Here is a 24,184-nt window from a genome sequence, read left to right as displayed (position 1 = left end):
TGGTGGACAAAATGTCTCAAAGACACAGCACATGAGCTGTCTAGGCGAGTCCTAAAAAGGAAAAGAAGTGCACCTGCAACCCTCCAGAGCTGAAGTTCCAGAACATGAGATTATAGACCATAGGGCTCTAAGTACATTGAGGGCTGCTACTTGGGTATTGCAAAGCTTTCAATTTTCCTAAGTATGACATTGTGAGAGAAAAAATAACTACGTCCTGAATAAAGCATATTTATCTCTAGGTTAGGCCTGGCGAAGTGCTTGGTTTCAAGAACTATTCAAAAATATACTTCGGCTAAAGAAAGTGTATGTTTGTGCAAGGCTTAGAAGCCGAATTTGAGTAAGTTTGGGTGCCAAACAGCTTAGGGTTTTCAACAGACATATTAAAGAAGGACATGATGGAAAACAGGGTGAAAGCAGGAGTAGAATTGTAGGGCAGTCAAATAAGGCGTTTAAAGGAGAAAATATAAAATATGTTAGGGATCTTCTTGTAACATACCGAAGGTTGCAAGAAGTGGAACAGTGAATCTGAGAGGGGGAAGGACTTTTCAAACTACTTTCCTTACTACACTACTGCTGAATAACAACAACAAGACTCCTATAGCAACATTAAGTGAAAACTGAGAGAAATAAACTCGAAGTATATGCAGCTCACTACAGCTCCTCACAGATATTGACCAATTAGTTACAAGTGGCAAAATTAAGTTGGGGTGACTTTGATGACTTATGCAATGTGGACAGATGGTTCTTACACCATCCGCACCCCCCCTACCCCCATCAAATTGCCAGTTGCTCCAGTGGTATGCACATCACAGGCATTGAACAGACGGATGACTTCATGGGACCTAGTAGACACTAAGCAACTTTAACATCCAGAGGCTCGAGAATATTCATATTAGTCACCCACTTACGAATTGCATGTACACAAATTTACCGCAGATGCACGAGTTCACAAAGTTTCAGATCACACCCACTATTAAAGTGATGTAGTAGAAGTAAGCCTAGATTGAATATCCAAACAAGGTGTCTCCAATCAGTAGCACTCTAAGACTCTACATTTAGAGACTCCATCAGCCAAGAAATATATTACTATTTCACAGAAAATATTGGCACCTCCATTAGTATTACAGTGAAGTGGGACTTGCATAGGGTTGTCATATTTATGGCATCAAAAGGAAGAACTGTCCACTTTGGAGAACCAAAATAGGTGTTTTTGAGTGCAACAGAAAGAATAAGAGACAGTCACGATATGCAACCATGCTGGAAAGGTTGTAATCTCTTGATTATAAAACATTTCACAATGAGGCACCGGAAACATTCTGTCCTGCCATAATATGCCCGATATGGACATACAAATAATATCAAACATGACAGATAGGTTCGGGGAAACAAAATACACCCTGAGGGAACAAATACAAGCATTCAGACTATTATAGAACACTAGGAACAAAAGACCAAGTTAACCAGGTTACAATGTATTTGAACTATATCGTAAGATCCATTCTCCTGGATTAAGCAAAGAATGAGCAGAAGCATTAGGACGTCCCGAACAGTGCAGGAAATCAAAAAATCCATATTGTAACTTGCTAATGGGAAAACTCATGGGGCTGATGGTTTTCTGACAGAGTTCTACACAACTTGCACAGACATATGGATCCCTAGACTTTTAGAAAAGTACACAGAGGCAGTCGAGAATGGCGCACTGCCTGCTTCGCCTCCGTAGCTCTAAGTATCCGGACACCTGACTAAGCTCTGCTTGACACTGCCTCCTACCAACTCTTATCCATGTTGAACTGCCTGTAAAATAATCAGCACGAGTAAATAACGTACTGCACACAATAATACATCCCGATTAAAATGGCTTAGCTCAAAGATCTAGTACATCCCAGAAAACTAGAAGACTATTTTAAGTGCTAAACGCAGCAGTGAAGTGCACCCAAAATCAATGGATGTAGAAAAAGCCTCCAACCGCATCAGCTGGAAATATAAGTTTGAGGTGCAATTAGATTTTGGTCAATACATACAAACATGAATGACCCTGCTGCATGCATCTCCCCCTGCCAGAGTGGGGACAAACTATTTTATATCACAGTGCAGCCAAATATCAAAGAGCACAAGACAGAGATGCGCACAGTCACTGCTGATATTCATCTTAACAGTGGGGCAGCCTTCGGCCCCCATACAAAATTTGAATAAGGGTTTGGGCTTCAGTCTAAATGAGGCAAGTCCTGTAATAATATTATACACTGATGACATAATGCTATTCATTCGCAGCCGGCATGACTTGCGGGTGGGGAAGAGGGTGTCGTGGGCAGATGGGCTCGCGGGGGGAGGGGGTCAAGCGGTGAGGAGGGGGTTTAATTAAATTTTTTTTTTTTAAACGTAACTTTGCTTCCGGTCCCGCATCGCATCTGGCAGCCTCCCTCCCCTAAGTCAATCACAATCCTGCAATGGCAGCATTGTGACTGGCTGGGACGCCGACCGCACAGGCGTCTATGGGGAGGCTGTTTTCTACATGCATGCTGCATGCAGCAGACATGGAGAAAACGTGAGTGTGTGCATGACTGGTTTGGTCGGCCCTGGGGCTGACCAAACAATCTGCGCCCAATATAGTGTGCAAGCCACCCACCCATTACCAACCAGTGCGAGAAGCAGAAACATACAATGGTATCCATACCATTTTATGTTTCTGCTTCTCACACTGCGAGAAAGCAGGAGGGTGACGCTCCCCCGCCCATGTGGAGGAGCTGCCCCTGATGCTATTCTCACTAAAGTGAAAGTATTTGGGAACACCTCAGGGGTTAAGCATCAATTGAATTAAATCATAAGGATACTCTGTTCAACCAGAAGCACTAAGAACACATAAATAATTATGAGTAATATCAGATGGGTAGGGGAAACATTTCCCTACTTGGGCATCCACTTGTACTTCTCACATCTAACACTTAAATCTAGTTTGAGGCAGGCATTCTACCCACAACAAACCCAGTGGTAGAAGTCTGGTAGGAAAAAGCAGGGACCTTTAGCCACCAGACACAGGATACATAGGAAATGTACTGAAATCCTGTTCTCCCCTTTCAAGTGTGCCCCAATTGTTAGATGCAGTGGAACAGGCCAGTCAAGCAGGATTAAACACTGTGCTATCAAAAGGAGGCCCACTCCCCTCACCATGCATATACTGTGGAGTTCAGAGGAGTCATCTCTGCCCATTGAGGTCAGCCTATTGTTCGCTCCTGGGTGCCATTTCACACCTATTTAAGGCTAGCTGCTGACTGGGAGAAGCTGGAGAGCCAATGCAATTTAACTTCCAAGAACATCAAGCAGAAAAAAGACAACTTTCTAAAAGTTACTTTCCCTTATTATTTATTAAAAATAGAACTTCAACATCAAATTTAATTTTTAATACGTATTTAAATTGTAGTTTAATGATGTTCAAAGTTTATTTTTTACATAGTTAATTAAAACCATTGCATACAGTCATAAATAAAACAATTTCTTACAATGCCTAATACCCTCATGCGTGATAAAAGGAACATAAAACCTAGTTATATTAAAAACATTTACATAATTTGAACTTCTTATTTGTCGAAACCTTGAAGTCCTCGGTTCTTATTTATCTTGATTGTAAAGAGCGTTTTAGTGAACACTCCACACAGTGATCACGTAGAAGTTGTAATGTAATCAACAGCATTGTATTTTATCCATCTTCCAGGGGGCACAGGAGCAACTGACACTTATGAGTCTTTCAGGTGACATCCTTGCATTCCACATTCCTTGATGTCAACACTGTAGCCTACACATCACCACAAGTGTTAACTAGTGCAAGTAAAAACCCCTTGAAACAAGTTGAGTGCAAGTGATCTGTGCAGAAAGAATTCCTAAAATCTTGCCTGATCTTGCATCTTCTTTGGCCCAATGCCCCTCAGTTCCTACAGAGGTGGTTTTAAGAATTTTAATCCCTGGGAGGCTCGATTGAGGTGCCACTTAGGCAGGTGGTTACTGCTTGCCTACTGTAGCAAATTTTGAGTTTTAAAAGGTTTGGCTTCAATAACTTTTTCCTTTGAGCCATGGGCATCGGGCACAGACAGAGGATATGTAATAATTACTGTGGCAATCAAATGGGAAAGGACACTGGTACCTACTATAACCATTGGTTATTATTGACAACCCTCATAAACGCTTAGAATGTTGCGTTGCGGTGTATCTTTTTGTCCGCCCCTTCTCTCGCGTTATGGCATAGTCCTCGGGTAGTCAAAAAGACGTGCTGTATGCCTGCCTCGCCCGAGGCAACCTCCGGTAAGAGTAGAAATGTCCAGGGATTTTAGGACAACAGCTGAACAAATGTAACTGGAGCAGTCACGTGGGATGTTAAAAGTCAGTGTCACACCAAACCAAGAATTTATTATAAAAAGGTGGGCACTGATGGTTAAAAATTATGGGTATATTTTATAATCGAGTTACTAGATTATAATATCTTTCTCAAAAATGGTCGACATGTTTCAGCTCACCTGGGCCCAGCCGTGTCTATGGAGCTTTCGTCAGGACAAAACAGGGGGGTATGATACTCACACAACTTGTGTAGTATTCAGGTAGTGTATGGAACTCTCATATTGAAATTCCTTCGTATTAGGTCGCGTAAAGGTCGTGGTTCTGTCTACGTGTAGGAGTCGCTGGCTCCTTGTGCAGACTCTGCCTCTGGTGACCAATGTATGTAATAATTACTCTTGCTTATATACGCATAGGCAACAACTTAGGTTTGGTGAGGGGTTCTTCCAGTTTGGGATAAAATCTTTAGTGACTAAAATCCAAAACTGATGGAACAAACTGCTGCTGTGAGACGTGGAAAATGAGCTAACAGGTACCCTTGGGGTTTCATGGTCTTATATGAATTGATTACTGTCTAGGCATGCCGTCTCGTTGCATATGAATTTTTATCCGTTAAGTGCGACAGGAGACTTATTGAGGAGTTGGTTACTCGACAAAAGGCAATTTTACCCATGCTAGTGGCCCACGCCTCTTAAATACCTAATTTCTCAATTGCAGGGCTTAAGTATTCTCCACACAAGCCTTTTTGATTGAAGATCTGTTCCTTGATTCCAATCCAACATAGGTTAATAGAGCCACTCTCAGTGGCACGCAATCTCCAACACAGTTTAACGAAAGCGGTCATTCTTTATAGTATTTATTTATTTTTTAAAATCAAACTCAAGACATACCTGGGTAGGGGGCGCGGTTTTTGGTATGGAAAACACCGTTTTCTATACTTTTGTTTGGAGCTTATTGAGTATAACTGTTTCTCTTCCGTGCATGATTTCCATGCCGTAAATCACAGTTAATAACACCACTGGGTTTGGGCTCCCAACAGTAAGTCCAAGCCACTAACCTATATTTAACAAAACAACCGTCAGTATTGTTCTCTTATTTATAGTTTAATCTATACAGCCATATTAAAAGACTCAACAGCATGTGCTAAAGACTCCTAATTCTGTCTGAATCAATCTCTTTTTTATTATTTTTTTATCAAACAAAGAATTTTTCAATTTTTGCAAAACATTTAAATTTTTTTCATGTTGTTGGGTCTTTCAATATGTCTGTATTGATTAGACTGTAAATAAAAAAACAGTACTGGCGGTTGTTTTGTTAAATATAAACCACAGTTGGCATTAGCTGCACTGACATTACGGTGAGTAAATGGCTTAAAGACTGACAGCTGAGTTTCTTTTTCAGTAACATGAACCCAAAAATTTGCAACTGTGCTTTGGCCTGCAGAGTGGTTAAATGATATTTAAAAGTAATTTTATGTTCCACGTTAATGTCAACATTTTTTAGATTAATAAAGGACCTAATGGTTGTAGGTTTAACAGGTAACAATCATACACCAGTAACTCTTACTCTTCAAAGGGATGCATGTTTAAGACATAAGTAGCAAAACAGTTCTGCAATATATAGGTGGGATAAACTCAAACTAATTTGGATAGGCAAGTTGAAAAGTTACACACAAAATAGAATAAAGGAAGTATTACAAGTACAATCCTCTGACACCACAGCTTATGGTACATGAGTATGAGACTTTAATTACCTCCATAAGCAAATTTGCAACAGAAGTTCTAAAATATGGTAATGGATGTAAGGATCCGGTGGATGCTGCCAAAAAACAGGCTAAGGTAGAATTAAATAAGAACATACGGGAAGCTTATAAAGGAGATGGGGTAAACAGGGAGTATTTAATTAAAGGCTAAAAGAGAACTTATAGGAAAAAGATTAGAAGAATTGCTTGGGAACAGAAGGAGAATACATGGATTAAAGCAACAGCCTTGTTGAGAGGGGGAAATACAAAGGGTTTTTGGTCCATAGTAAATAGAGTGTTGGGGGTGACAAAAAGTATTGTAGCAGCCCCGGTTGCCAATGAAGCTTGGGTAAGCTACTTATCGGAGTTGTATAAATCTACAGAGGCCTAAAAGGATGGGGTAGGGAGTAAGTGGGATGAGGAGTTGAGTAAGGGAAAGAGGTTTGCCACTGGTTCCTGTCAGTTATGGAGACTAAAACCATCATAAAAGGGCTAAAAGGTTTGAAGGCCCAGGGTCTGGATGGCCTCTCCTCCGATATAATTAAACGTGATGCAAAATTGTAGGCTCAAGTATTAGAAATGGTTTTTGGAGCTATTATAAATGGACAGGGTATTCCATAAACGTTGAAATGTAGTATAAGGCTCCACTCTTTAAAAAAAGGAAAACAGGACCTACCGTCAAACTATCGTATAATCATGCTACATATTCCCACTAAGACATATGCAAAACACCTCCTATTGTTGTTAGAGGATTGGGTAAACAAACCTAATATTCTTCCAAGAGTCCAAACTGGGTTTTGAAAAGGTTATTGAACGTTGGACGGTTGCCTTATATTAAATCTTTTAGTTAAAAAATAAGTCTTTAAAAAAGAAACCTTTGTATGTGTCATATATTGATTTGTCAACAGCGCTTGACACAATAAGAAGGCACTTACTTTGGGAGAAGATGAGAAAACAGAAGTATACATCAGGTCTGCTAAAATTGATTATACAATTACATGAAGGCTCATGGACTGGAGTGGAATTGGGGTGAAATGGTACATTAACAAGAACAAATGATACCCTTAACGGATTAAGGCAGGGGTGTAGGTTTACCCTGCTTCAGTTTTATATATATATATAGTGGACGCTGTGATTGAATTAAGTGCTGTCAGAGCATTTCTGCCAAAACTTGGAAATGGGGCCATTCCAGTAATGTTTTATGCAGGTGATATGGTTTTGTTGGATTGGATGCCGGTCGGCCTGCAGAGACAATTGGATGCATTTGCTAAGTATAGCAGGTCCAACTTTTTGGAAATAAGTACTGCTAAGACTAAGGTAATGGTTTTTACTAAAAAGAGGGGACAGAACAGAAGGCCTAAGAGGTGGCTAAATGGAGCTCTAGTAGAGGAAGTAAAAGAATACTGCTATCTCGGCCTTCTGTTCAGATATAATCTTAATTTCTGTTTCATATAGATATACAGGAAGGGAGGGTTAAGGGCATTGTAGTGTAGTTCCTATATTCCCAATAGGCTCTGCGCATTGGAATAATATATCCTACAGGTTTGGCGTAGGACTTAGGTCGACTAGGTCTCTGACGAATAGATTAGACTTAATTGTGAGTGCCAGCTAGCTCAGAGGTCACTAGAAACTTTCTCGAATAAACAAGAAGGGATTAGTTTCTGACAACTGCATAAACATAACAACTTTGCTTCCCCAAGAATAAAACTGATCTTCAGAGTTGGGGAAACAATAGATAGATATTTTACACAGTCAATCGTGCATGCTTCGTTTCATCAGAGGTGCAGAGAAATAGAGAGACGGGCGTTTTCAATAAAAGGATTTATGAAACAGTCTTCTTTCTCATGCCAAAGAAATGAACTGCTACAATCTTAATACTGGTTGCAAAGTATAATGCGAACAGTAAGAAGAGTATTATAAAATAATACTGTAAAAGCATTGTATGGTTCCTAGACCATAGATAAATACATAAATAAATAACAAAGGCTAAAAAGTACTCAACTGGTGCTTCTAAAATACACCTACCCCAATGTACCCAACCTAAGTCTAGTACGAGGGAAGAAGTAAGTGGGGTGTAGCATAGGTTTAGTTTTTCTTTGCCAAGAATCTAACCAAGATTTCTCTTAGGGTCTAATCAGCTCCGTACCGTGGTTTTAGAATGAAGGAGGTCTGGTATCTCTGTCTCGATTTCCCAACACCCTGCGAGGGGAGCTTGGAAACACTGGAGCTGGATTCTCAGTGAGAGAAAGGCCGCCTCTCTGTCAGTGCGTAAGCGGGAGGGTCGGCTTCCTTCGGCACTTACCTTGAAGGTGCCTAGTTTGACGTAAAGTCGGACATAATAACGTCATCAAAGAACCCCAAGGGAATGGTAGTTCTTTGAAAACTCCATGATTTCTAGGACAAATCAATATTCAAGCAGGGGGATGTCCCTGACTGCTGAAGCTGTGTTTTTCAAGAAATCGTTGTGGCTTTTTGGAACACGTGGAAGTAGCCATGCCTGTATTTGGACTGGATGGGTTATGTCTAAACATGGGCATGATTTCTATGCCTATAAATGGGCAATGTGAATTATACCTATATAAGGGCATGAATCGGTAAATTACGCTTGGATTCTAAAATGCTGCACAACAACATTGCAGGGCATTATTTAGGATAGATGTTGCACTGGGTCATGAATCCACTGATGTGCTCAGTGAGACATATAATCCACAAATAGTGAGTTTACTTCTATATGGGTTCAAGGTTTTTCCAATAAGATTTGCAAGAAGACTGCAAATCACTGAAATGAATGTCTGGAACAAATGGTTAGACCTACCCAGAAGAACGGTAAACAGTGCTTCGAGACTTGAATTGGGCGTAACAAATGTCCTATTTAAGTATAAGCAACAGCTCCTTAGTTATTGGCTTGGTCATAGAGCGGAGGAGAGTTCCTTAAGGCACATTATCAAATCCAGACTGCAGGAAAAGTATGCTGACAGGTGGGTGGCTAACCTACTGGATGTTAAGGCTTCATTAGATGTTACAGTAGGGGAGAAACTCCAAGGGCTGTCTGTTACACAGCAGAGGCAAATATTAAGGTATTTAGTTAAAGAGGGCTCTAGGAGGAGTGAACTAGTAGATTTATGTAAGAAAGATAACCTGTGCCATTCAAAGGATGTAAGGTACAGAGGGGCATATTCCTTCTTACTTGAGGGATATAAAGAACACACAAAACCAAGGAAGTAGGCATTAAAGATGAGATTAGGGCAAGTACCAGCTTTTATACGATGGAAGCCGGTCTAGCAACCCAGGAAGGATAAAGCTGTGTGTCCCTTTTGCTTAAGGTGACCACTGACCTTTTTGCATTTATTTATAATCTGCTCCAGTTTTTCAGTTAGTAGAAGAACGTTGTTGCTACCAACCTTTAGATTGACTGAGATTCGACATACAAAGGGTCTCCTTCAGTTAATTCTAGGATGCAATAATATACGTGTTATGCAGTAGGGAAATTCTTGGCTGTTGTTCAGGAGTAGTTAATAAAGCTAAAAAAGGCTTGCCGCAATAGGAATATGGAATGGGTATATGGTGGTTGGTAGGTTTTAGTTATATTCTCAAATATAAGAACAGGTGTTGCGAGGAATGGTCATTTTTCTTAATAGGAATAGAACAAGCATTTTGCACTTAGTTGTCTAATCTTGCAGAAAAAAAAACACCTTCTATACATTTATAATTATTTTTAGTATAGACAATTTAATGTCTTTTATTAAAGGGTATATGGTTTATAGAGGACTGTTGAATTATAATTTCTCTCCTATTACCAGGCAATTATTATTTAATATAAGAAACTTTTTTCCTACTTGACGATTCTTTAACTTTTTTTTTTAATACAAACTTTACTGCGTTTTTTCAGGTGTATTTTTACAATCTTATAGCATTTCTGCAAGCCAGATGGTTCTCATGATTGTGAGATTCATATTGCATATGTAGCATAACACGGAAATCTTTACATAAGATATTCAAATAACATTGTACATAATCCTAATATTCGAACAAGATTAGAGTCCTGTGCCGTTTCATTCTAAATCATGCATTATAAATGTCGTGACGAAGGCAAACATTAAGAACCCAATGCAACCCACCTACCCTATCCCACCCCTATAAACCCAACCCAACACAAAAATAAAACAAAACAACCAAGCCAGGGTGACCCTGCCTGCACCTACTATTGCTTGCTGTGTGACGTTCACTTCTCTGCTAGACCATAATAGTCTGCTTGCACAGGGTCTGTTAGATTCTGCCAAAGATGACTAGTTCTCTGTTGCTTGGGCGCCGGTAGTAGGTGTTGTATCTTTTGAGTCATATTCTTGGACCCACCGCATTTCAAGAGGTCTTGTGGCTTGTGTTCTTACTTCCAGCAAGATGTTGTTGGGGATTGATGGAGGATCTGCAGTTTGTCCCCTAGATTTCCACGTTGGCATACAACTTGCGAAGTGTAATTATGATTTTGTGCTCTCTGTATCAGCTCATTGAGTACTTGCGGTTTCTTGTCAGTGCCCACTATGGGTACTGCCAAGATGCCGAGAAGGTCTACCTGATGTTTCAGTCTGTCTGCGTGATGACAGATTGTTAATGACATTGCCTCCATTGTAGGCAGGAGTGCCCCCCATGATCCAGCAGAGACATCAGTGTTTGCAATTTCTGATGCTGCTTCTCCTGATGGTTCCAAAGTTGAAGACATTTTAGCTCTTCCTGGGGCATTAGTGCTGTTGGTAGAAACCACCTTCTGCTGAGGCATGTTGATTGGGCGTGAGGGAGGCTTAGCCTTAAAGGTAAATTTGTCTATGGCTGCGGAGCTACTGTTGCAGACTAAAAACAGGCTTAGACAGCCTGTTATTTCCATTTGTCGACTTGCCACTTGCAGTGGAGCTAGTAGTGGAAAAAGTGGATTTTTTTTGTTGTGTTATGTCGACGTCATGCATGGTTGAAGATATTTCTGTGAATTTTATCAATGGCTGATGCTGCAATTCGGGGAAGCTAGGCTGAGCCATGCGGTTGAGTGGGTCAAAACTTGGAATGAGGAAGTCCCAGTTACTTAGGATGGAAAGGTTCAGGGATAAGAATGATGCTGTTGAACTGATTTTATGTACTTCCACCTTTGTTGTGCTGGTATTTGCACTTTTTGGTTGGTCACCTCTTGTAGGTTTTATTTTTCTGTGAGACTTTCTCTCCCTGATTTAGATCCCAAGTTGGCTAGCGCTGGTCATGTGCAGATTTTTGTAGTAATTACGTTGTCTAAAATTTAGTTAGATAGTTTGATATTTTGTTGTACTCCTTTTTTATCACAGTTGTGATTTTACCCTTTTTAGGTCGAGGGACCGTTGCACTCACTGCAAAGCAGTGAGGGCGGAGTCCCGAAGATTTAATGTTTTGGAGTTAGGGGGCTTGGAACCCGCCTCTCTCCTCCATTCTCCTCCATTGGCTGGCTTCCTAAACGGAGGCCAGCCATTGGAGGAGAAGGGAGTCACTCCAATAAAGCCCAGTCTCTTTCGTATTCGGGGGCGTGTTGTTTTGCGTTCTTTAGCCCTGTGACGTTACCCGTCACTCAGAACCCAAAAACACGCCCCGAATCCGAAAATGTTCGGAGCTTTGCGACCACCATTTTTTTTCCCCAGCCGAAAGCCTGCTCCTCCTCGCCGCTTTGTCTTGTAAGCCATACTCAAGTTAGGGAACCTGGAGCCGCCCAAGCCGTGACTGCATGGGCAGCCGCCGCCCACAGCCCTCAGCAGAGCGCATGGGGCCCGGGCCACCCACCGCCACTCTCGCCATCCTTCCTGCTGCGGGTCTCCCCCTCAGCCGGCCTCCTCCTCCTCCCTGTGCCATGCCAACATTTGAAGCGGGACTTCTTAATGTTACTCGGAGGCCGATCGCAACTCTGCGCACCCGGCCCGCGGCTACCTCAGCCGGCTCTGGAGCGCAGACTGCGAGAGAACCTGGAGCCGCCCCATGCCGTGACTGCACCGGCAGCCGCTGCCCACAGCCCTCAGCAGAGCGAAGGGGGCCCGGGCCGCCCGCCACCACTGTCGCCGTCCTTCCTGCTGCGGCCGAGGGGTGCTGCTGGCAACACGTGCTGCCCTGAGAGGAGGCTCACACCGACAGGAGGGCACCCCAGAGACCTGGCAGCGGGCACCTGCTGCCCTCAACCCCTCCAAAGCCAGGCAGTGTGTTTACTGATAAGTTACAGCGTCCAGGGGTTACGTGGAAGCCCCAGGTCAATGCAGTGCCCTATGCTTGTGCCAGCACTGAAACTTCTGCCACGGTATGAGTAAACCACGATAGATGCAGCGATCCAGCACAGCTTCCAGCGTTCACGTCATGAGTAGCGAGAGTGTTCATTACTGAGGCGCAGTGCCCGTGTGCAGTGTGTGTAGGTTTGCTGCTGTGAGCAGTCATTTTATTCACTTATAGGAAGTAGAGTCCCACTGCACTGTACCAGGCCAGCAAAGAAAGATGAGTTACCCACGTACACTATAAACAGACAGTGATGGCTGCAGTGCTCCAGCGCAGTTCTCATGATGGGGGCAGGTAGCGTTTTCACTATTACGATGAAGCGCCTTGTGCAAGTCTAATGGTATGTGTAAAGAGCGCTAGATCAAGTGCTCTAGTGCAGTGTTCATGTACCATAATATACTCAGGCAGTGAGTTTAGTGATAAGATGCAGTGCCCCCGAGAAGTATGCAAGCCTCATACTGTGACTATGCAATGTAAAATGCATGTGAGCACTTGTACTATTTATGTCCTATACAGTGAGCATGCAGTGCTCTGTTTATTTCGCAAATGCGACAGGCTGGTCTCATGATGTGAGCAGGCTGAGCTCATATAAATCTCTAATGCAGTGCAGAATTGCAGTCGATGTGTATTATGATGTAAGCATGCAGTGTAGGTTGGAGAGTCCCAGTGCAGCGGACGTGTATGTGATGCAAGCAGGCAGTGTAAGAGGGAGGGCCCCGTACAGTGGACATATACTGTGCTGTAAGCTGACAGTGTATGATGCACTCACTGCCCGTGTTTAGTAGGTAGGTCTCCAGTTGTGAACAGTGTTAAGATGCGGAGCTACTGTGCATGTCTCATGATGAAAGAAGTACCACACTGCATCAAGACTTTGGAAGACACAGTCCAGTGCCCCAGCGCAGTGTCCGGGTTTCAGTCCATGACAACACAGCGTACAAAGCAGCGCTCTCGTTCAGTGTGCACGTGTTGTTCTGCTCACAAGTATGTGCTGAATGTTGAGTTTTCACAAGTGTCTAAGTCTCATGCTGTGCACTGGCAGCGTGCTCACTGACAATATTTAGCACTTTCCACGTCACACGCCGATCTCATGCAGTGAGAAGCAGTGCACGATATGGGGCCCCATACAGCAAGGTGGCCCAATGGAGTGTGCATGCAGTGGGAGATGCAGCGCTCAAAACTGTGCAAGCCTCGCATGTTAAGATGGCTTTCACTAGTAATCCGCACATCCCACTGTCTCACCAGGCAGTGGGGCATTCAGCATCCTCCACTGCAGTTTGCACATCTCATGCTGTGAGCAAGCAGTGGCTTCGTGCAGCGACCCAGTGTAGTGCTATTGACGGTGTTTGATATGTATTTACACGATATAGCGCCCAATCGGCCATTAATTAGTAAGTGAGCGTCTGATGCAGTGCGTAGGCAGTGGAAGGTGCACACCATGTCTGGTGAGGCAGTGGGGTGAGCGCTTAACTAGTGAATGACATCCCACACGGCCATCTTAACGTGCAAGGCTTGCACAACTGTGGGCGCTGCATCTTACACTGCATGCATACTCCATTACACAACCTTGCCCTGTGCAGCCTCCAGTGCAGTGCGCATAACTCATGCCGTCACCAGAGAGTAGGTTAAATGACGAGTTGCAGTGTGATCCCCACTGTAGCGTGACCATCTCAAGCACGTGATCTGGCGTCTAAAAATGCAATGCCATGTGCAGTTTGCACGTCTGTTCTCGTGACCAAGCAGCGTAGGGCACAATGCCTCTTCAGAAGTATGCTGTAAGATGCAGTGCCTGTGTCCAAGGGATCGCACGGCTTTGCAGCAGTGAGCACGCACAGCAAGATACAGTGCCTACAGTGCAATGTGCTCCTCTCGTGCGCTAAGCGTGCAGTGTAAGATGCTGTGTTTGCACCCCTGTTAGCAGGGCAGGCAGCTCAAGATGCAGCGCAAACACCCCTCAATGTGAGCAGGAAGAGTAATAGGCAGTGCCTATTACCTATCCTATGAGTAGGCAGCGTAAAAAAGCAATACTGAGCTGTAATGTATAGGCCTGCGAGCAAAGAGTAATCTTTTTCCAGTTTCTATGCACTTTGCTATGGGTGTGTGCAGTTGTGAGTGGCATGCTCTGACGGGTTTCTCTGAGCTCCATGTACTGCGCACCCTCGCTTCCCTCCACACACTGCTTCTGGTGGTGTGGTCTGGAGCACCCTGTATGGGAGACAGGAGATGCATACGGCAGCCGAGGGCCTTGCTATAGCGCACAAACATGGAGTCATTGAATTAAAGCTGATGACGCAGGGCCCAGGGACATGAAACCACAATACTTTAAAAGCAACTGCAAACTATCTCCGTAGTAAGAGGGCAGAGCTACCGCCGAGAGCAGCTGATGCACACAAATTACCCGTGTGTGTCTACACATTTAATGTGTGTGTACTCCTAGATACCAGCTAAGCTAGTTATGACACAAATAATAACGTGTGTGTATGTACAAATGACCCGTGTGTGTCTACAATAATAATCTGTGTGTGCAGCCTTAGATACCGGTGAGGTTAGCTTATGACAGATATAATAACGTGTGTATGTATAAATGTAGCCCACCCACCCCCCTCCCAGGGTCTGCACTTCCCCCTTGTAAAGAAGATGTGGCCTCACACAGAGCCGAGCAGAGCTGCTGAAACAGGAAGAGACCTATCTACGCACACCCGAAAGTCGGGCCACGGTGTAATCCTGTTCTAGCAAGCCGCGGGTATTTAATTAATTATAAATACATTTATGTGAGAATCATCACTGAGCCCTGCCTCCTCAGAGTCCCATGAGGCCATTTTGTTTTGAGGTGTCTGACATAGTCAACAAATAGCACAGGAGCTCTAATGGTCAATGGTACCCCTCCACTGGCAGCTCCAAGTTTCCACAAACATCGGTCACACTTGTAGATTTCCCACCACCTACAGTTAGGTTTAGGGAGGTGCCCCCTGATTGTGCCATTTTATTTTTGCCTTCTGCCACCTGATTGTGCAGTTTTTTCTTGCCTTCTGCCCCCTTGCTGTGCTTGCTCCCCTGTCCCCTGGCTGTGCTTGCTCCACTGCCCCCTGGTTCTCCTGCCCCCTGGCTGTGCTTGCTCTCCTGCCCCCTGGCTGTGCTTGCTCTCCTGTGTGTGTGTGTGTGTGGCTCTGGGTGTGTATTGCTCCAATGCCCCCTGGTTCTCCTGCCCCCTCGTTGTGCTTGCTCTCCTGTGTGTGTCTATGTGGCTCTGGGTGTGTATTGCTCCCCTGCCCCCTGGCTGTGCTTGCTCCCCTGGCTGTGCTTGTTCCCCTGCCCCCTGGCTGTGCTTGCTCCCCTGCCCCCTGGCTGTGCTTCTTCTCCTGCCCCCTGGCTGCGCTTGCTCTCCTGCCCCCTGGTTGCGCTTGCTCTCCTGCCCCCTGGTTGCACTTGCTCTCCTGCCCCCTGGTTGTGCTTGCTCTCCTGCCCCCTGGTTGTTCTTGCTCTCCTGCCCCCTCGCTGTGCTTGCTCTACAGTGTGTATGTGGCTCTGGCTGTGTATGTGGCTCTTGGTGTGTATGTGGCTCTGGGTGTGTATGTGGCTCTGGGTGTGTGTGTGTGGCTCTGGGTGTGTGTGTGTGGCTCTGGGTGTGTGTGCGTGTGTGGCTCTGTGTGTGCGTGTGTGGCTCTGTGTGTGTGTAAATGCAATAGGTCATGCATTTGCGAGCGATTAAGCAATTGGCATTGAAAATGACAATGCCATTTATTTAACGATTAAGCTATTGGCAATGTAAATGACCATGCCATTTATTTATGATTTAAAAAAAAAAAGTCATGTGCAATGCCAATAGCTCTACCTTTAATAATGCCGAGACCATTGCATTGTAAATGCTTGTTTGAGTTTTGATTTGATGGAGATGGTTCTAAGTAAATTACTTCAACTTCAGACATAATACTGAATCATGCGTTCTTGTCCTCTTTAGAGCCTTTTTGCTTGACCTGGCCTGGGTCCACCCTTGTTTTTCTCATCCGCATTGTTATCCGTTTCTCCCTTCGGCCCTTTTCCGTGTGAGTTTTTGCAGTATAATGCCGTTTAATACGGAGGTTCGTTCCCTTCACAGTGGCTTGATAATGGACCTTTGGGAGCCACCTCGCCTTCCCTCATGCAAACTTTCAATGGTTGTAGAGGTGTGCTTGCCCCTATCTTGCTGCTCTTGTTGTCTGTACTAGTGTCCAGCTAGAGGAGGCCAAGAGAGAGGTGGGGCTAGCCAGAGGTCAATCAGTCCAGATGGACCTGGCTGCTCCTTTGTGAGGCATACCATGAGCCCGGGTGCTGGATGCAGGGAGCAGATGCAATGCCTCTCTTCAAAAGCCGGCATAGCTACCTTCTCCACCGCTCCTGTCGTGTCACACTGTCCCTAACAGCAGGCCAGGACACTGGTTTCCTAAAAGAGGCCGCAGCGGCAACGTAAAAGTGGTGAAAGCGGTGAAAAAACAATGGTAGTTTCAGCAGCCTGCTAGTAGCACTCTCACTACAGTAGCAGGCCCCTCTCGCATGGTTGCTGCGTTAGCATTCATGTTTGCTGCCTCAGCTCCGCACTCCCAACAGGGGAGTGTGCTTCCACGTCTCACATATGGAACTTGAGCATCAGTAAATAGTTGTTCCATTATTATTCTAGCTGGTCCACTCCTCCAGAGATACAGTATTAGTATTTAAATTTGCTCCCCACTGTTTCTCTATGGGCCAGCCAGTCTTCCTACAGTGAGAAAAGGTTTTGGGTGCTAGTCACTGTAAGGACATGTTAACAATACATTTCTTAACGTCCAGGTTTTAAATACAAAACACCCTGCTCTTATGGGGAACAAGGCTCACATAGGGGTGACTTACTAAAATTCAAAAGAGAGGTTTTTAAGTGTCAAAAGAGATTTACAGTGCTGCATTATTACAGTCAGGCTACAATGGAAGACCTGAAGTGATGTTTGCACTGCCACTATAGTGAATGGCACAATAAGTGCTGCTGCTCACTAGTGGCATTTAACTTCCAGTCCCTGGGTACATTTGGTACCCAGGGACTGGAAGTTAAATACCACTAGTGGAGTGCAGCATGTATAGGCAAGTTAAATATACTAATTAGAAGTATGCCAAATAAACTAGGGAGCACAGGTACTATACTACTTCTTAGCAGCGGTAAAGTGCAAAGAGTACTAAAGTCAGCAAAAATATAAGATTCAGCAAAAGGCGGAAAATTTTAGGTGGCAATGCAGATTTATTACATACAGATAGGGAGAACATACTGCAACCTGAAATCTGCCTACCGTGGCTAATGCCAGACAAAGTAAGAAGACAATAGGTAATTGATCTAATGCTTACATTTGCAAAACTTAACATTGCCCCAAGTTAGTAATCTGTAACAATGCCCAGTTTAAAAAAAATTAAAGAGTCAAGTTTCCAACCAGGCTGCCATAGAGGGGACTCTACTGCACATGGAACAATAGAGGGGCACCTCAAAGGTGGATACACCCTTGGGGCAGGATGAGTTAGTCCTGTTATATCAAACGGAGAATATTCACCCATGAGGAGCCCCCATTGTGGTCTGCAAAACTAAATCAAGGCTATCATAAGTAGAGTACTAATTATGTAGATCTAAGCACTGCATTCCTAATCTTCCCTAGGTTAGCTGTCTCTACAGAAGTAAGACTTAAGTAAGCCCATACGAATATACACTAGTACCCAACAAAACAAACAGGAGTGCAATGCAAAACCATCACAAATATTAGCACCAAAAAAAAAAAAAAAAAAAGAGTACCAGTCGTTGACCCCAAAAATGGCAACGGTTTGTTTTCTATCCTTGATCTTTATTGTTAGATGCAAATTAGAGTTACTATGCACAGATGACAATAAATGTGTATTAACCCATTGGGTGCTCATGACGAGCTCAGCTAGTCATGACCGCACCCGTCCCGTGGAACGCTCGCACGCTGGGCTGATTCCCCTGCTGTGCTGAACGTTCCATGGGAATGGGTGTGGCCATGACGAGCTCAGCTCGTCATGAGCACCGGAGCGCCGTAGCTCATGACGAGCTGACCTAGTCATGAGCACCGGGGCGCTGTACGCGCCCCCCCGCCCCCCAGCACAGCGGGGGAATGTGTCCCGCAGACAAGGGGTTAAAGATATACCAAATGTACAAGATTTACAAACCATAAGTCCATTATGAAATGTTGTAATGACAGATATGATTGTATTATGTATAACTAAAACTAATAAAAAAAGGTTAAAACAAAGTGAATCAGTTAGACAGCCATGTTGCTGGTCACACAATGTGGCATGGAATGTCTACCAAATCCCAAAGAACATCACAAAGTATACATGATATCCAATTAAATAATAATATACCTCTTTGAGCAGCACCAACTGTATTTCTCTTAATTAAAATAAAAAACGCCACAGATTTGGGAGCTAAAGAAAGTAGAGCACGCAATCAATAGAAGGAATAAACCTTTTCTGTGGCCATGACGTCACTTGGGAAGCCCCATCGTTTGAAACAGCTCCATTTTAGACAGAATGAGATCCGAAGTCTGTGCATCCCTTAATTTTATTCAGGTACATATATAGCTCCAACATTTCGTCAACCACACATCAATGTTAGGGAACATAACAGCTATATAATTGATAGATTAAAATGTTCTTAGTAGTTTTCTTTATGCAACTATCAGTGCTCCCTTTTGCATTAGTACAAAATGTAAAATGCAACCAAGGAAATAACTGGAAAAAACTGACGCTTTTGAATTAGATAAATTATAATGATCCTTCACACTCAATGCCAGTATGTCTTGGAAAGATTTAGTTTACCAGACATTGCAAAGGCTACTGAAAAGAATTGAGGAAACAAGCAACGATTTGAAAGCAATCTACCTACGTCCCTCATGTGTCAGATGCAATATTGACCATACAAGTGGCAATTTGATCCTCTGAAGTGCTGCCACTCATCAATAGACAAACATTAACTATCGGTGTATCAGTACAAGATAAATATTTTATAGGCTAACAGGATTTGAAGGAATTCTATACTTCGGTGTCTGGAAAAATCAACAATTGGTTGCCACCATCAACTTACCATCCGGATACCATTTTCAAAGGCCTGGCGAGCTAGGGACGCAGGCCCGTCCACTGTTTTGCCATCATCGTCTGGGCCCCAGCTGGCACTGTAAATGTGTATGTGCTGTGGATTCAAGCTGAGAGACTTTGCTTCCACCATGTCTGTGACGTCACCATCCAGCATGCGCACCCCTTCATCAACAACAAAAAATAAGAGGGCTTGCTTAAGTACAGAGCTTCTAAGGAACACAGACAAAAAATGCCACGGTATAAGTTAACAGCTTTGGCTGTTGCATAGTTAAACTATTTTCTGTGTTTATACATAGACAGACACAAACAAAGGGGTAATAAATGGACTGCTGCATAAGCAAACAAAAACGCACTATTGCAGTAAGCCTACACAGGAAGACTGTTACATTGCTGAAAAACACTGACCTACAATTTTCACAATTAAGCAGATAAGGTAAGTACATTTATAACAAGCATTTGCAATGCAATAGGTCTTGCATTTGCTTGAGTTATTGGCAATGTAAATGACAATGCCTTTTATTTATGATTTGGTTTCTAAAATATAAATAGAAAGGCATTGTCATTTACAATGCCAATAGCTTAAACTCGCGTAGAGGTGAGACGTATTGCATTGCAAATGCTTGTTCAGGGAGAAGGGAGAGTAAAGTCGAATTCACAAGTGTGGCTAGAAGAGATAGAGATGAGAAAAAAGCGCTATGGGCAGAATGATAGTAAGGGAGAGGTAAGAATGGCATGGAAGAAGTAAAGCTGGAGACACAGGACAGGGATGGACTGAGGGAAGGAAGGGCCAAGGAAGGGCCAAGGAAGGGGTCTGCGAGAGGCAGAGAAGATGAGGTCACACAACAGGAAGGTACCAATGGAGGTTGCGGCGGGGTGGAGAGGGCAGAGAATGAATCCAGAAAATAATTAAGGCAATGTTGGATGAGGCGAGGACAATTAAGAAGGAGAGACAGGTGGGCTACTAGAAGGGGGAGGGGGTGCACGAGAAGCTCAGAAGACAGATGGCCAAAAGCAAGTGCGATGGGAGTTGGAGAGAGAGAAGAGTGAGGTGGGAGGGAGTCTAGAAGCGGAGGGTAACGGAGAATGGTGGAAAAAGGGCAGGGAGAAGTAGGTAGTGCAGTAGTCTGAGCGGAAAGCAGCAGTAGATGGCGCAAAGCATGAGAGGTCAGCGGGGTAAGAGGGGCGACCACAGGAAAGAGGTCAGCGAGGAGAGAGGCAAGCGTGGGAGGGAAGAAGATAAGGCTGAGAGAGTGGAGGGTCTAGGCGGGAAACCGGGGGCAGGAGGAATAGGGGAGCAGATGTAGACAGTGGGGCACGGGACGTAGATACGGTTTAATAACATAGTAATTCCTCGGAGGGAACGTATTCTACATTCTGCAACATTGGAACACAAGGGAGGTGGAGCTGAAAGGCCAGGGTCAAACTGTGCATCTGAATGAAAAGCTGTGTCTGCGTGGGGAAGCAGGGCACAGAGCGAGGCAATGAGAGGGTGGGGGGTTGGCACAGAAGGAGGGGGCACAGAGAAAATGGACGTTCAACGTCAACTGGCTGGGACTTATGATTAAAAACCAAGCATTAGCAAAGCCAAATGGTTTGGTTTTAATGCACCAACGCATAGAAACACAGGCAGTCAAACTGCTTACGTGCATTGCATACTCAACTGATTATCACATTACTGGCTTTTTTAATGCAGGGAAAAAGTAGTAATAAAGGAGGCCTTTGGGTATAGAAAGCATGTAGTAGACGATGAGTTAAATGTGAGAGCGTGAAAATAGAGTGCAGTTTTCAGATGCAAAAGCAACACTCATGCATCCGATGGAAGTACTTCCACGAAGGGGCACCGAAACAGCAAACCGCCAACTCCACGAGGTGAGAATTAAACTCCTCTGTAAGGAGACAACACCCAGTCTGTCCGTATTTTAAAGAATTAGTAACTGATAACTGCGCTGTCAGCCAGACTTAGAAATACAAAATACTTGCATGGAATGGTACCAGAATGCAGAAGGCAAGGCTAGTGTTAGCTCAGTGCTTCTCAAGCCACCATCAACCCCATGGTACGGGGGGGGGATGCAGGGGATTGGAAGCACTCATTACCTTAATGACACGGTGGCGACCAGCACGTACCATCAGCACGCGCACGTCACCAGCCAAATGCCACCCTCCTGTGTAATTAAAGGTCGTCACAGAGGCCCATGGGGTGCAGGAACCGAAGCACAACCACAGCAGCAACACATCTGGGTTCAAGAGCAGAGCAATGTCTGAGGGTACAAAGCCCACACAGAGCGAGGCTTCAGACTGCAGAACCGATTGTAAGGTGAAGAGCTCCATCTTGTTAATGCTGTCATGAAGTTTTTAGTTTGCAAATCGAGAAGTCCAGGCACGTGCACATGCCTTGTCCGGGCCCGTGCAGGCATGGCAAAGAGGAGTCCAGGCGCGTGCACATGCCCTGTCCGGGAGGCACGCCAAACGAAGACGCGGTGGAAGCGCTGCTCCAGGGTATCGGCGGCTGACCTGTTGCACTGCTGGAGGACTTGGCTGCTCACGTGGGACACATCGGTGAGTGTGCGGCGGCCTGGGCAGGTTGCAGGTGTGAGGGCGGATCGTGTTAGGAGACTGCCTGAAGGTCCTGTGTTGTGCTCATGCCGTGCACAAGCAGAATCTCCAGTCAGGGTGGGCGGGGCCTAAGGGAGTCTGGGTAGACACCAACCCTGCTTCCAAAGAAGCGGGACACAAAACCAACAACAATAGATCTCGCCAAGGCAAAGCAACGCATGCGCTGCAACACAGGCGAGACCTAAATAGACACAGAACAGAGGGCTAACTTCACGAGAAATAACAGGGAAATATGTAGCAAAATCTAAAAGTAATCAAGTAGCGCCTTTAAGGAGTGCGCTATATAGGTTTTAAATGAAACAAGAACAGCCTTGCACTGCATTTCCGAGCAATAAAATTGGCAAAGGCCCATTAATAACTGGTTCGTGGCTGTAGGCCAAACATTCTGCTATGGGACACAATTAGTCTTCGTGGTGATGGACGTGCGCCTCTATCCTGAGTGTCTAAATGTCATGTCTGGATTCCTAATGCTGATTTTTCTTGTCATAGGCAAGCACAGATCATGCATGTGTTCCATACCACAGGCCTGTCTCATGGACTGCCATCTTGGTGTAGCAGGATGGGCACCCAAAGCGCAACCCTTATAGTGATGAAAGGCTCATTACTGCCTTTACCAAGAGATAAGCAGCACGAGTGCAGTGGTGGCAGCATACTGTGTAGTGATCAGTAGGAGTGAACAGGTCCATTTTACCTGTGTCACTGGTTGGAAGCCTATAGGCCACTGTTGTGCGCTTAACTCACCCCTGGCTAACATCGGTTTGGTTCATAGCGCTGCACAGTGCATATGTGGTATCAATGAGCTGTGTGTATGTGTGCCTGTGAATAGTACAATAAGGGGATAATGCAGTACTGTGCAATGCGTGTATATTGTCTGCTTGTGCTGGGTGTATGTGTGCCTGGGACTGGTATTTTACATAAAGGATGTAGTGTGGTGCATGTGTCTTATAAGCACCTTCTGGGTGTAGGTGTGCCTGCAAATGGTACAGTACATGAAAGCTGTAGTACTGTGCAGTGTGTGTACAATATATCCATGTGCTTGGTGTATGAATGTTTGTGAAGGATACATTACATGAGGACTCTAGGTTGCATTATAGGTGACCCAGGACTGGATGGGGAAACATGATGAGGAGGTAAAGAATCCTTGCAGACAGATTTGTGTTTTGGTGCATTCCTGCAATCTGTGTGAGACACAGGGGAGGAAGGTAGAGCCAGGCTCTCCAGGACACTTCAAATGGTCCTCTTTGATTCAGCAAGAGGTCACAAGGAAGAGGTCTGGGTACACCTCAGTAAGGAGACAGGGCTGATGAGATAATCATAAAGTGAGGCTACATATCACTGTGGCTGACATCCAGATGTGCACCTCTAGTCACTTCCATGGACTGTATTGTGAGACTGCTTTCTGGAGGAAGAGAGAACAGAGTAGGGGGCATTTCAAAAGAAAGCAGACCGCAAACAAACTTCAAAGACGTAGACTCTAAATCACATTTGGTATCGGGGGGGCGGGGGGAGAGAGGAAGGGAAAGCACTATAATAAGGGGATCAAGAGACTACAAAAATTGTCTATATTGTCAAGCAGCCAGTCGGGCTGTGCAAGGAGAAGGCGTTCAAGATATCTGCCTGTGACCATGACAGGGGGAAAGGCCTGCTAGTCTCACAGATAGGCGAAGAAACATCACCCAGGAAATCCAAGACCACCTGCCCTGAAGCACCGGAGCCTGCCTGCTTGCCAAGGCCAATGTGCCCTGTGAGTAAGAGGAGAGAGTTGGAGGGAGTGAGGTCCAGTGGAGAATCCTGGCATGAGGATTCCCTGTGCTAGGTGTGAGGAGACTGCTGCTGCACAGATTGGGTCATTGCCAGAGTTCAGGGAAAGTCTGCAGCCACACTATGCCAGAAGATGGCTGGCACGAAGTGAGCCATGATTGTTGCTGCACAAAATGGTTCCTTATTATGTCACATTTACTATGCATTTAAACACAGTGGTCAGATGTCAGGTTCTGTCTTCCAAGGGAGCTTGGTATTTACTTTTCTTTCTCCAACTTCAAAGTGAGGATTTATGTGACAACCTTGCAGTGAACGGAAAGGTTTTGTCTCTAGTACACAACAAAATGTAAATGACTATGAACTGTGCAAATATCTAAGAAT

At 44.6% G+C, this 24,184-nt stretch overlaps 1 protein-coding gene across 4 annotated transcripts in view; it reads right to left on the bottom strand.

Annotated features, from left to right (window-relative positions):
* PCSK5 (proprotein convertase subtilisin/kexin type 5) overlaps nt 1-24,184 on the bottom strand; it is a 1,700,773-nt gene that overhangs the window by 932,925 nt on the left and 743,664 nt on the right. For all 4 annotated transcript variants that reach the window (XR_013607101.1, XM_078675787.1, XM_078675788.1 and 1 more), the window contains exon 7: nt 19,419-19,591. Coding sequence is in view for 3 of the 4 variants with exons in the window: in XM_078675787.1 (XP_078531913.1) it covers nt 19,419-19,591 (173 nt within the window). In the remaining variant the exon portion in view is untranslated. The remainder of the gene's footprint in view (nt 1-19,418; nt 19,592-24,184) is intronic.

Source organism: Lissotriton helveticus, chromosome 2_1 (genome assembly GCF_964261635.1).
Source record: "Lissotriton helveticus chromosome 2_1, aLisHel1.1, whole genome shotgun sequence".
NCBI classification, from domain to species: Eukaryota; Metazoa; Chordata; class Amphibia; order Caudata; family Salamandridae; genus Lissotriton; species Lissotriton helveticus.
This window is presented reverse-complemented; position numbering and strand designations above follow the sequence as displayed.